This window comes from Chiloscyllium plagiosum, unplaced genomic scaffold (assembly GCF_037043375.1).
Source record: "Chiloscyllium plagiosum isolate Xiang-an unplaced genomic scaffold, Cpla_swu_hap1 HiC_scaffold_5, whole genome shotgun sequence".
In the NCBI taxonomy this organism is placed as follows: domain Eukaryota; kingdom Metazoa; phylum Chordata; class Chondrichthyes; order Orectolobiformes; family Hemiscylliidae; genus Chiloscyllium; species Chiloscyllium plagiosum.
The window spans coordinates 74,090,012-74,104,297 of NW_028270143.1; the positions used below are offsets into that span (position 1 = coordinate 74,090,012).

At 39.2% G+C, this 14,286-nt stretch overlaps 1 protein-coding gene across 6 annotated transcripts in view; it reads right to left on the reverse strand.

Moving 5' to 3' along the window:
• ankib1a (ankyrin repeat and IBR domain containing 1a) overlaps positions 1 to 14,286 on the reverse strand; it is an 87,910-nt gene that overhangs the window by 42,724 nt on the left and 30,900 nt on the right. For all 6 annotated transcript variants that reach the window (XM_043690254.2, XM_043690255.2, XM_043690251.2 and 3 more), the window contains 4 exons: positions 12,378 to 12,495; positions 10,333 to 10,541; positions 8,168 to 8,256; positions 3,373 to 3,517 (listed from right to left, as the gene is read on the reverse strand). In XM_043690254.2, coding sequence (XP_043546189.1) covers positions 3,373 to 3,517; positions 8,168 to 8,256; positions 10,333 to 10,541; positions 12,378 to 12,495 — 561 coding nt within the window. The remainder of the gene's footprint in view (positions 1 to 3,372; positions 3,518 to 8,167; positions 8,257 to 10,332; positions 10,542 to 12,377; positions 12,496 to 14,286) is intronic.

Here is a 14,286-nt window from a genome sequence, read left to right on the forward strand (position 1 = left end):
GAGAATAGTCAACAACCATTTGAGTGTGCTGGGAATGACTGATAGCAGGACAGTCAACCAAATTGAATATGCTCCAATTTAAAGATCACACATCCAATGGTGTCACTGAATAGTGCTTAAAAAGTAGAAAACCTGATCATTCATTTTCTGCCGATTGGTCTATAATACATCATTAACGTAAAGGTGACAATTTATATCTTCTGGCATTCATGTCCAGACTAGTGATGCAACTCAGGATGAAAATTGAACAGATCAGATCAGTCTGAATACACGCTTGGGCCATTTTGGAAAAAAAAAAGACAATCTAGAGCTTCTGCTCAATCATGAAGTGCTCCTTGAAAACATAGGTGTGAACAGTGGGTGAAATATAAGAGTCTGGTTCTACAGTGATTTGACTGAAAACTGGGTTCAAAGATTAGACTTTTTTTGACTTTCATCCAGTACCAGTATATGATAATCTTATGATGTACTGCACCTTCTTCACTGGGGTTTACCGATTTTGTTATGTTTTGCTGTTCAGTGCCATGTTCCTGCTTTCACCCCATACCTTTGAATGTGAAATAACAGGTCGATTTAAAAAATGTCTATCACCACCAGATGCCACACCAAGCATGCCAGAGTCATTGCTGTGCAAGTTTACACATTAGCAGAGGCTAATGTCTGCGTGACATTAGCATGTCTGCATGTCTGCAGGACATGCTCGACAAAGCAAACAGTTATATTAAACTCTAATCAGTAACCTCAATGTTATCCTCAATAGCAACTGGGATGGAACAGCACAATCAGGTCCCGTGACTCACTAAGCATGCTTGATTGAAATGATGACCTTCTGCTGCCTTTTTGGAACAACAACAGGCTCAGCACTGGGAATACTTCAAACAAAAATTCACGTATAAGGACATTCACAAAAAGAAAGAGGCCTTCAGATAGAAACACCCTCAATGAAACAGAATTTATATATTTCTCAGAAGCAGATGGAGGACATCCTACAAAATCCCTGGACTTGATGAGGTCCTAATATAGTTTTGGGTGAACATGTATTCAGCAAAATCCACCTCAAGTTGAAGGGAGCATCAACCACAAAGTTACAACTTCCATTTGCAAAGGAGTAACTGGAGAATATGCCATACTGCTTTACGCTGTAACACCCCAACAGACTCAAAGTACTATGGAGGTTGGGCAACATCAAGAAACAGTGGAAATGTTCAAAAAGGGGAAAAAAAAGGGAGTCAACAAAATGAGCAGAAGAACCGAATGATAATGAATCACTAATCAAACATGGAGGTTGATTGAGCTAAGAAAATTGAATACGAGCAAGGTACAAGAACATTTAGCAAAGACAATGCAATAAGCAGCACAGGGAGTTTGTGTTTAATATTGCTCCATTTAGCATTACGTGGCATTATGTGGCTTTAACATTAAGTTACTGGGCCAGAAAACATGTTGACTATCACTATATTGATTTTAATTTTGGTTGCTGCAGTACCCGACTGAATTGGTGCCAGTTTAATCCAAAATCTACTTCTTAGACTTGGGGTTTGCCCTCAGTGTCCAGCGCTGCATCACTGCTTGAGATCAGAATCAAGGATGCCACACCCACAAGGCTCCAGATTATATTTCAGAGTCACTGCTCAATCCCACCTGCCAACAACCCTACCAATTCCACCTTTAGGAGCTGCTACTGCCCCCAGGATCTGCTCGGACATGACAGAGATGCCCAATTGCCAGCGGCAGGGTCCCAACCACTATGCACTTTCTCCTTCATGTTCCTCTTTCTCCCTTCAGAAAGGAAGCAACCAGAATCCAGCTGATCAAACACATTACCACTAAGAATGGGAGCAATGATCTGCTGCAGGAGTGCAAGGCCCTGGCGAAGGATCCCAGGGTTTTATTTTGTGATGGGAGAGAAATGGGGTGAATGAGGGTAAAGAGCGGATATTACAACTTAAGGGCATAACATTGCTGTCAGTACATAGCAAGATTTTCAGCACAGTGGTCCTTAATACATTTAAAACTAGAAGATCGTTGCCTGAGTGAAGCAGGTTTCTCGGATGGCACATCATGCAGTGAGCAGATCTTTACATTCAGGAACATCACGGGGCAAACTCTTGGCCATTAGAAACCACTTATCATCAGCTTCGTTGATTTCAGGAAAGCCTTCAATAATATCCATCGCAGGCATTTTGATACATAGCAAAGCAAAATAGCATCCCAGGTAGCTATATTAATATTTTCAAAGCCTTATACCAAAAACCAGTTTTGACTAGTAGAGGTATCGTGGATTCCTTGAAAATCACAGAAATATGGCAAGGCTGCATTTCTCCTCAGTACTCTTCCTCTTGGTTACGGATAACATCACAAGTAAAATCACAAGGTGCAGATTTGTGGTATCCTGGGGGAGCAGCTTTAGTTGACGAACCTGGATTTTGCAGAAGACTTTGCCTCATTGGGCTCAAGAACTGAATGATAGTGAAGGAAATATCTGGAGTCATTTAAAAGTTTCTTGATTCCAGGGATTCAGGAGGGAGGTAGGAGAGAAATATACACTGTGTGCTCCTTTGGAGAAATAAGCTAATGAAACAAATGCTTTCTCCTTTCTACATTCATTTTCTTTTTCCTGTTTAAAACCTGTGCAGATCAAATTTTGCACTTTTTGTCACCAGTTGAGAATGAATGCCAGGAATTGAACCTGCAAGATCTGACCAAAGCTATAATACTGAAAATTTTGGGCCCCTCATTCAAGAAAAAGGAAGCTGACATTGGAGGTAGTCCAGAGAAGATTCAATACACTGATACCAGGTATGGAGTGATTGTCTTAGGAGGACAGGTCGAGTTGATTGGGCCTGTATCCATTGGAATTTAGAAGACTGAGGGCAACCTAATTGAAACATACAAGATTCTTAGTGGACTGAACAGGGTGAATGGGAAAAAACTTGTTTCCCCATGTAGGGGAGCTCAGGACCAGGTTCCCATTAATCTGTTCCATATTATTTTTTCTACACTTTACTTAAAAGCTTATAACATTACAGCTGAGTTGGCTTGACGGCTGCTTTGCAATGCAGTGCCATGCTATTGCATGGGTTCAGTTTCTGCACTGGCTGAACATTACCATGAAGGACTCTTCCTTCTAACCTCTCCCTTCACCTGGGGAGTGGTGGCCCACAGGTTAAACCACCACCAGTCATTTCTCTTGAATGATAGTGTAGCCCTATAGTCCTCTAGGACTATGGTGATCTTACCTTTACTTACCATATAAGTGAACAATGTTAGTGTCCTAACATTTTTAAATACATATAATGTAACCAAACACATGAATACTGAATTAAGTAGTTAAGAACACTTTCAAAGTAGTTATCTGATTACAAAGCTTACCTTAATGTCAAACTGCAAATAACGTTTGTCCATTTCTCTGGAAACCAAGTTTTCTATTATATCTACAGGAACTAGCTGAAAGCAGTCACAGGCGGGACAAATTATATTGTGGGCTTCTCCCTCCTGAATCTTGATATTCAAAAACCTGTTGAAAGTATAACTGTTACTAAAAACAAAAGGGAATTAAATTTCTTTAATATTCAATCACTTGAGTTCAAACCAACCAAAACCTAATGCCTCAGGCTTTGAGAGTAGCAGTGAATAAACCAGTTACCAGCTGTTTTATATTTGCGCTGGAACTTGTTTCAATTAGAAATTTCAGTATACAGGGTGGATAGGTTAACCTTTATTAAAGCATTAAACTTAAACCTGAGAATATCATTGACAGCGATGGCCATGTATAATAGAGAAATTCTGTAGTCAGGATTAATTATCCAAAATTTAACTGGCAAGGCCAACACGATCAACAAAAAATAAAATTGTAGTCAGTGAATACTTAAATTTACCCCTTAGATTGGAAATGTGGTACTCAAGTTTAAGTATATAGACAGTTACTTATTTTTTAACACCAAGCTTATGAAATTCACACAGCTTCAGCTTTGAATACTGACTATTTCTTATGAAATATTCTCAAAACTTGAAGGCTGAATATTATGGTGTCAGGAATGTTGGAGATGGGACCCAATTTGGGAAAGACATGTAAGGACTCCTTGGAAGGCCTGCTGGGCAACTACGTCTGAAAGATATACGAAGGATATAGGGGATGTGCCTGCATACTTACATTGGAAATGTTATGCTGGTTGATAGATGTTCCAACTCAACGATCAGTCAGCATAACTATGCTGACAATGAGCAACGCACACCCACCACTCCCACAAATACCATCTTCACTGATCTTTTGAAGACTTTCTTTGGAATCAGACGTCTCAGCTGACATTGGTTGGGTCACAGAAATATTTCTGGATCATGTCAATGCATGCAAGTTTGAGGCTGACTGGAAGGTCTGAAGCAAAATGCTTTGCAATCAATACTGATGTGTCCTTTTAGCATTGTTTTACACTGTAACTTGATTAGTTTCTAGTTTGAGAAAATGGATACAAAGAACTCAAGGAGGTAATTTGCAAAGAAAATGAACTTGAAGAGAATGACAAGGATGGAGGCGGCTTGGGCAGGAAAAATCAGTTGTGAGTAGGAAGATGTTAATATCACTGTTAAACAAGATCTTCTTGAATTTTCACTCAATTCATATTAGAGCTCACAACAAACCATTCATGTTGTGCACAGTTGGCTCTGATATAATGTGATAATCCTGTTCTTGTGTGATCTCGCGTTATAAAAAATATCACGCAATAGCCACACCATTTAAACGAGTAGGGTCAGAATCGTGTTATAACCAATACAGGAAAGTTTGCATTCTACAAATAACATTCTAAGTTCTTAAACTGCATTAAAGCCAATTCGCGTTTAAGAAACACATGTTATAGCAGAACTGACTGATATTTGGTTTTACTCATTTTCAGCAGCAGTCAGAGACTTTTGGAGTTGAGTTGCCAAACGTCCTGTATTAGTAATCAGTTGGACAATACTGCCTTAGAAAGGTAATTTTAGATGTTTAAAATCTAGAATTTCAGTTTTAGTTTCTTTTGAACACTTATGTACAGTATTAATTATAAGAAAGATATAGGGCAGGAATATTGAAAGCAGTGCAATGTCACAGTATTATTTTAAAATAAAATTGTGGTGTTTCTCACATTTAAACATGAACTATTGTTTTCTTGAACGTTTCTGGTCATCCATATTTTCACACCTAACTCCACAAGGTCTATTTATACAATCAGTAAAGTAATATATTAGATAATATATCAAGTTTTGCTTACAGGTGAGAAATTCTGCATAACTGTTCAGTAGTTGCATAACTTGCTTTAGGATATGCAATCTATTATTTTTATGTACAGACCTTACATACAAGGAGCACAGAGGTGCACAGATCTTTCACGGTGATATAGAATCACAGCAGAGGAAATCACTGAGCTAGTTAAACCTTGCTATGTCTTATAATGTTATAGGGGATGTTCCACAAATATGAGCTCATCCAGAGGCTTACTGCCCACAGTGCAACCAGCATCGTTGTTCATTGAATTACACTGAATCACTATCAACCAACTGAAAAATTTTAAAATTCCACATTAAATTTCTTCATGACCTCACCTGCTCAGCCCACCATGCTCATCTATGACCTTCACCAATCCTACAACTTTCTAAGAACTTCTTGTATTTTAGAGTGCCTTAAACAAAATTGTTATAACACAGGAAACCATCATTCGGCCCATCATTCTTTTACTGTCTCTATTAACAAGCAATTCGTCCAGTGCCATTCCCTGGCCACCTTAATTCTTCCCTTACAAACAACTGCATAATTCTCTTTCAAATGCAACAGTTGAAAATGTTTCTAACATACTCTCCAGCAGTGCACTCCAGATCTCTAGAACTTACTTCATGAAAATGTCAATTTTGCATCTTTTACCAATTACTTCAAATCCATGCCCTCTTATTTTGATCCATTCACAAAGTTTCACAGAAAACAGACACCTATTATTTAACGTCACCAACCCAGATGAAGAACTATCTTTTTGAAGATCTGGCTCTTTCAAGGGCCAATAAATCTCCTGTTCCAGCAACAGCAAAAAGCAATGATGACATTCTAGTTTAAACATAAGAAATTATCCTAAGGCATTTAAATTGTGTTTATTCAGTGTTTAACATAATAAAGCATCCCAAGGCATTTTTCACAGGAGACTTACAAAGAACACTCAACATTAAGGCATTAAGGCAAAGAGATTTAAGATTTGCTTTGTCAAAGTTGTAGATTTTCAGGAGTATTCAAAGAAGGCGAGTATGAGAAGTGACATTTGGCAAGGAAATTTGAGATTTTTGGGGACTACTTAATTGTCATAGCATTTCACAGGAATAATACAAAGCAAAATTAGATAAAATTAGGATAGCACACTGGTTCAGTTGTTAGTGCTGCTGCCTAACAATGCCAGGGACCCAGGTTCGATTCCAGCCTTGGGTGACTGTCTGTGTGGAGTTTGCACATTCTCCCCACCTCTGCATGGGTTTCCTCGGGATGCTTTGATTTCCTCCCACAATCTAAAGATGTGCAGGTTAGGTGGATTAGCCATGGAAAACATAAGGTTACAGGTATAGAGTAGGGAGGTGGGTCCGGGTGGGAAATTCTTCAGAGGGTTGGTGTGGACTCAATGGGCCAAATGACCTGCTTCTACACTGTAGGGATTCTATGATTACACTGAACCATGTGATATTAGGATTTATCACCAAAAGTGTTTGGTCAAAGAGGTAGGTTTCAAGAATTGTGTTAAAAGGAAGAACAAGAAACAGATGCTGAGGGAGAGAATTACTAGGCTAGGGCAGAGACAAAAGGGAGAATAAAGAGAAAAAGATTAAATGAGAGGAAGTAAAAAATATGGGTTCAGGTCTGCACCAACAGCCAAGATGTGTGCAACAGTGGACAGGGAATTTTCAGCTACAACCGAAAAAAGACTTGACTTTAATAAATCGTCTGTTTGGTTGGCAACTTGTTGAAAGGAATTTGAAAACCAAGGTTGTGCCAAATCAACAAGTCTATTAACATTAAAAATTCAAAAGTCATCTTTTTCCCAGAAGCCACATCAAATTAAATTTTATCATGAAGTACATATTTAACAATCCCTTCTGCAAACTTGTTTCTAATTCGTTTGACTTTGTAAGTTCCCATTTCTGACATACAGTTCTGTAAAATCAACGAGGAGAAAGTGAGGACTGCAGATGCTGGAGATCAGAGCTTAAAAATGTAATGCTGGAAAAGCGCAGCAGGTCAGGCAGCATCCAAGGAGAAGGAGAACATGCAGGTCCTTGGCCTCCTCCATTGCCAGACCATGGCAACATGACACCTGGAGGAAGAGCGACTCATCTTCTGCCTAGGAACCCTCCAGCCACAGGGGATGAATGCGGATTTCTCCAGCTTCCTCATTTCCCCTCCCCCCAACTTTTCTCAGTCCCAGCCCTCAGACTCAGCACCGCCTTCTTGATCTGCAATCTTCTTCCCGACCTCTCCGCCCCCACCCCCTCTCCGGCCTATCACCCTCACCTTAACCTCCTTCCACCTAACGCATTCCCAATGCCCTCCTCCAAGTCCCTCCTCCCTACCTTTTATCTTATCCTGCTTGGCACACCCTCCTCATTCCTGAAGAAGGCTCATGCCCGAAACGTCGATTCTCCTTCTCCTTGGATGCTGCCTGACCTGCTGCTGTTTTCCAGAATACAGTTCTGTAAGCCTACATAGACCTCTCTCCAGACCACAGGCAAGATTTTTGCCTCCAATGAACTGCTGAATGTTTGTGCCAATGATTGGCAAAGGACACTCCTATTTCTTGGAGTGCCTTTGGTTGAATGCATTAGTCTGATTTGTTTGGAAATATCTTATTCCGTCTAGCTAGAACTACATTCATTTGATCATTTTTAAATGTTATATCTGTGTCAACTACAAGAGAACAATTTTCTCTTCAGCTGTAAAAATGACATCAATCAGATATAACCCATCAGACAGCAAAATAGAATAAGCAAAATAGTGATTTTCTGCAGTGGTTCCCAAGATATCTGCAGCATAGAAAGCATCATGTTTAATACTGCAACATGGGATTAGAAGTGGGAAAGGAGTTAAGTACCCTAAAAAAGACATTTCTATAGATTGACTTATACCACTTTCCCATTGTTTCAATTTCAGCATGATACTTACCCTTCCCAGCATCCTCGGCAAAATTCATGACCACAAGGCACATCCACAGGATCTTCAAACACAGAAATGCTGCACAAGCAAATGCCACACTGTGGAAAAATAAATTACTGCAAACAATTGTGGAAAATAAAGACAGCAATTTTAACAAGACTGCAAACCATTATTGCAATTCTCAAAAGCTTTTCCAACTTGGACACAAGTCTGTTGGTTTTTGTGATGAAAGGCAGCTTGGTTTTCTTTAGCTTATAACTGGTGGGAGACATCGCTATTGATTCACAAAGCCTTGTGGCAGAAAGCAATCAACTTGCATAGTTAGGATGTAAAGTGTCAGAGTGCAGACTGGGGAAACAAAATTTACACATGATGAAAGCCAGGATAGGAGTTGAAGAAGCTGCCATAATCAAGATCTGTCAAGAAAATTGCAGAATTACTGAATCAAAAGTGATGAAAGAATCCACATTTCATAGGTAACCTAAGGAATAGCTTATATATAAAGGAGAATTCAAGTAAATGCCAGTTGGAAATAGCATACCTACTATGTTGGACCCAGAAAAAAATTAATTAAATTTATGATTTCATAATATAAGGGAATTCTTGAGGTGTTGGTGGAGGAGAATAAAAATTTAGAACTGAGCTCATAGCATCGTCTATGCAAGTAATAGCATTAGATTAGTGGTGCTTTCTTTCATTTTTCTTTATACGTGTCAAGAAATGGTGTGTTAAAAATATGAGGTCCTGTGGTGTAGTCCTGTTTGTTGATAACTGAGCTTTCAAATTTGTTTTTTGACTGTTAATATTCAAAAGGTTTGTAAAAATTCCCAAAATTCACATGAGAATATTAGCTCAGATTTTCCATTGGCTAGTTATTTCGATATAAATGGGAGCTGCAGAATTCCCAGATGTTCTGAAGGTATTGCCTGGGAAATTAAACATTCTACTAGGAAAGAAAAAAAAACAGGCAAATGGTGAGGATGACAGGAGTCTGCAAAGGTCTTGTTAATACAAGTCCATCAACTATACTAGATCCAGCAGGAAAACTGTGGCCCTTACTGAAGGAAACATTAGAAAGATGGAGGTTGAGGGGGACCTGACTGAGCGGTATAGACGGGGTGGAAAACAAGAAGCTTTCTCCCAGAGTGACTGACTCAATTACTGGGGGTCATGAGTTCAAGGTGAGAGGGGAGAAGTTTAAGGGAAATATGTGTGGCAAGTTCTTTACGCAGAGAGTGGTGGGTATCTGGAACATGTTGCCAATGGAGATGGTAGAGGTGGGCACGATAGCATCTTTTAAGATATAATCTAGTCAGATATATGAATGGGCTGGGATCAGAGGGATACAGATCATTAGAAAATAGGTGACAGGTTTAGATAGAGGATCTGGATCAGCGCAGGCTTGGAGGGCCAAAAGACCTGTTCCTGTGCAGAAATTTTCTTTGTTCTTTGTACTCTGTTCTTTATATACTGTCTTAGAGGTAGTGCAGAGAAGGTTCACTAGGCTGCTTCCAGCAATGAAGGGTCAGTTTTCTGGGGAGAGGTTGAGCAGTTTGGGCTTATGCTCACTGGAGTTTAGAAGAATGACAGGACACTTTAGTGAAACATAAAAGCTTGTTAGAGAACTTGATAAGATAGATGGCAGAGCGATTGCTTCCTCTTGGGGGTCTTGGACCAGAGAGCTAAATCACAAAATAAAAGGGTCACCCAAAGAAGACAGAGATGAGCAAGAATTTCTTCTCTCAGAGTGGGGAACCTGTGGAATTCTTTCATGCAGAGGGTTGTTAAGGCTAGGTTGTTATGTATATTCAAGAATGAGATAGACAGATTTTCAAAAACCAAGAGGATTAAGAGTGATGGATAAAAGGCAGGAAAGTGAAGGTGAAGAATATCACTCTCAAAGCTAACAATTCTGGGAAAGATGGTCAGAAAACTATGAGAAATAGAAATTATTCATATGGGTTACAGAAACAAAAAAAGAGTTGCACTGAAGTGACATAACTAAAATTCAGTTCAATCAAGCAAATTCTTCGGTAAATAAAAAATTCAACTCAACCATATGTAACTCATCATGTTAGTGTCTTGGTATAAATCTTCAAATTAAGACTATTATTCTAATCTGTGTGCACAAGATCCATTAGTCAAATATTTTCTCAGTAAAATCACCAACATACCACAAGTGCATCCTCATCAGTTGGAGATAAGCTGATATCATCTGGAGATGTGACAGAGGAACGGGTGGTGCGAGGAGTTCGAGGTGAGGGGAGAGTGTCCCATGCATTATATCCACTAGGTGGTGGAATTGGCATTTGAATGCCTGAACGCTGACAACAGTCTTCAGGATCTAACATCCAGGCTTCAAGTAGTTTTTCTCGATCCCAGTCTAGGAAAACACACATTGAAAGAGGAAACACAAAGTGAGCACCATTAAATTGGTCTTAAGTTACTGTGGTTTTATTATAGCTCATTGGCAGAATTTTCATGACAGGTTTACAAATGCAGTGCACTGGGGGAAAATAAAGGCATTAAATCAACTCTTCCCACTGAGCTTTATTGCAGCTGAGCTACAAAAGATGCTCACCAGAACACAGGGATGTGTCATGTGCAGGAGAAAGTACGAGGAAGAAAGAAGTATTTTATCACTACATCACAAATAGGAAAAAAAAAGTGTAGCAAACTCTGATCTTGTTTTGAGCAATGGAAGATGCTGGAAAGGCAGAGGTAAAGACAAAGAAAAATGTGTTGAGAAAGGACTGAAAGTTAACAGTTTTAAAGACAATACGGGCTAGAAATAAGGCCTGATTATCAGGCAGAAAATACTTCAAATGCTGAAATCTGAAATAAAAACTTTTGGAAATGTTCAGTAGCTCAGGCAATATTTGTGGAGACAGGAACAGGAGTCATGTTTCAGATCAAGTTTCCAGTTTCAGCCAATTGTTGACACATTTCTTACCATCCCAAATTTATTTTTCTTCCTTGTCCAGTTTATTTCTGCCAACATCCGCAACTCTCCCATTGTCCTCCACAACTTGAAGAAATTCCTCATCCGAACTATCTCTTTTTCAGAATGAACATCCAGTCCCCTTTACATTACAACCCCTTTGGCCTCAGCCCAAACATTACCGTTCAATGTCATACAGCTTGGCTGAACTTCACACTAAACTTCAGACACATGCTCTAAGTAAATAAATTCTGTTTTGGGAATCTTATCAGCTCTAGATATATCTTCTGTTTCTTGGATTACATCGAACATTCTTAATTTTCATCCCCACCGTTACCTCTTTTTCCCAGTCCATTGATATCTGCATATCAGTGCCAATTTCTTGTTTTAGCTTTAACTGGGAGAATTTCAATTTTTCTTCCAACTTGAAGCAATCTTCTGATTTTCAGATGGTCTACATTAATCTTTCCATCTCTATTTCAGTTTCTGCAGATAGGCTATTGATCAACTTGCATGGTTTATCCACTGATTCCCAAAATTACTTTGATTACACCCCCTTCTACTCAACTTCCCGAAAGTACAATATTCCAATAAGCACTTAATAATACCCAACACATTTCCCACATTTTCGATCCCACCTTTTCCCCATTCCCAAAACTACGACAGGGATCATGTGCGCCCCATCTTCCACCCCACCAGACTTCATGTTCAATAACCAATTTTTAATTATTTCTGCTAATTTCAGTTGGAAACCATTAGCTATCACATCTTCCCAGTGTCTTCTCTATCAATATGTTTCACAAGAACCCCCAACTCCCAATTCATTGGGTCACTCTTCAATCAATTGCAATACCATCTCTGCATTCCATGGGATCCTCTTGTACAGGTTTCAGGGGATGTATGTTTGTTCATTGACCGTGTGGATGAGGAAAACAAAGTTTGGCCCCTCTGAAAAATATAGTCTGACCTAAATCATGTCTGACGAGGGGTTCCACCAAAATTCAGACTTTCTAACATGCTCATCTGTGTTGTGCATCTTCGAGAGTTCTTCAAAATATTAGGATTGCATGCACTACTTCCTCAAGTTAAATCAAGCATTCTTGACAGTTCTTTGAAACCAAATATTTAAAAGAAAACCTACATTTCGCTTAGCATCTAGTAATCAACAAACAATTATTCAAGAAATACAAAATTTGAATTTGGACAATGAATTGTAAAGTGGACAACAAAATTGTTGCAGTGTATTTAATTGATTACTCCAATAGTTAATAACATTACCGTGGGCTCGGAGCAGTGCCTCTGCAGTAAAAAGTGGAGCTTGAAGCATATCTGCAGTTTCCACAATCAACATATCCTTCAGCTTCCTTAGGTCCTGTGGCCTTAGCCCCTCATATGGCTTCAAAGTGAAAGAAAGTACCAAAACATATTAATTGGATAAATAGTGGGACATTGAACATTCAATTCCTCTAACAATATCTTGTGCACACAACCTACTGTTGTAAAGTTTATTATAAACATGGAGATTACTTGCAAAAAACTCATGTTTTATCTCAAATGTTGAAACTACGATGAACAACTGATCAGTATATTGGAGTTAACAAGTCAAAAACGCTAAACTAAAGCAGTTTAAAATTGAACAATAATCATGGCTGCTTTAATAAAACCGGTTATCTTCTCAATCGCCTAGACTTAGCTGCATGAAATGTCCACGATTCAAATTGGAATGATGACCTGGAATAGGTCAGTAAAAACAAAACTGATGTTGAGGGGCCAAAGAACATTTTTGATAGGCTGTGGCTTGCAGGGTTCTCAATATAGTGGGACCTTTTTCTTTTCTTAAAGTGAAGCTTCTACATGTTGACAAGGAGACCTTTAGAGAAGTTGAGCCAGGAGGTGACAGAGGGCATAATATGGAAGGAAACGCCAGTTGCCTGGGAGATCTAAGGGTGACAATGCAGAATTGAAATATGGATTTATGGAATTAAATGTAAATGAGATCGAGGCTTTCAGTTCAGTGGTCACCACTGAAGAATAAATAATATTGGAGCACAAGTAGGTCATTTGGTTCCTCAAGTCTCTCTGACATTGACTAATATCATGGTTGATCTATTTTGTATTTCAAATTCCAAATTCTCTTCAAATTGATAACCTTGGATTCCAATGTCTGAAAAATAGAGCTGTCTCTGTCTTGAAAGTATTCGATGACCCTGCTACCCTGCTTCTACTACCTTCTAAGGCAGAGAGCTCCAACGTGTTATAACATTCTCAGTTAAACAAAATCATTAAATGGATATGGGGTTTTCTGACTGGGCAGTATATATTGCCGATTCTTAATTACCCTTAAAAATCGGAGCGAACTGCATTCTTGAACTATTGCAGTCCATTTGGTGCAGGTAAACCCACAATGTTGTGAGGGAGGGAATACAAGGATTTTGACCCAGTAACAGTGACGGAATGATGATATATTTCCAAGTCAGGATGTTGAGTGAATTGGTAGTGGTACTACCATGTATCTGTTGTCTTTGATCTTCTAGATGATAAAATTTGCGGGCTTGGAAGGTGCTGAGAAGCTTTGATAAGCATCAGCACTACACCTTGTACATGGCTCACACTGTTGCTATTGTGCATCAGTGGTGGAGGGAGTGAATGTTCACAGATGTGGTGCCAACTATGGACGCACGGTGTTTGAGTGTCTCGAGTGCTCTTGAATCTGCACTCATCTAAGCAAGTGGGGACCATTCCATTTCATTTAAAAGCAAAGAAATTTTTTTAAAAATGTGGAGGAGAAACTCAGCAAGTCTGGCAGTAAGTGTGGAGACAGAAACAGAGTTAACATTTCAAGTTCAGGACAAAGGAAGCACATGGTGAGGTCAGTGCAGAAGAGAGAGAGAGAGAGAGAGAGAGAGAGAGAGAGAGAGAGAGAGAGAGAGAGAGAGTGAGAGGGAGAAAGAAAGGAAGAAACTGACACTGCCTTTGCTGTTTGAATTCATGTATCGTTGGACATCGGAGTGCGTCTGGGAAAACTAATAAACAGTGAAATTCACAACTAATCTTGGAGGAACTGTTTGGGCAAAGTTCACAGCACAGAATCAGAAAAGTGTATTGTTTTAAGTGGCTTATAGAAAGTCTGCAGTAGAGTGGAATCTTTCTTGATTATGTGTTTGCAGATGTGTCTCTTGATTAACTT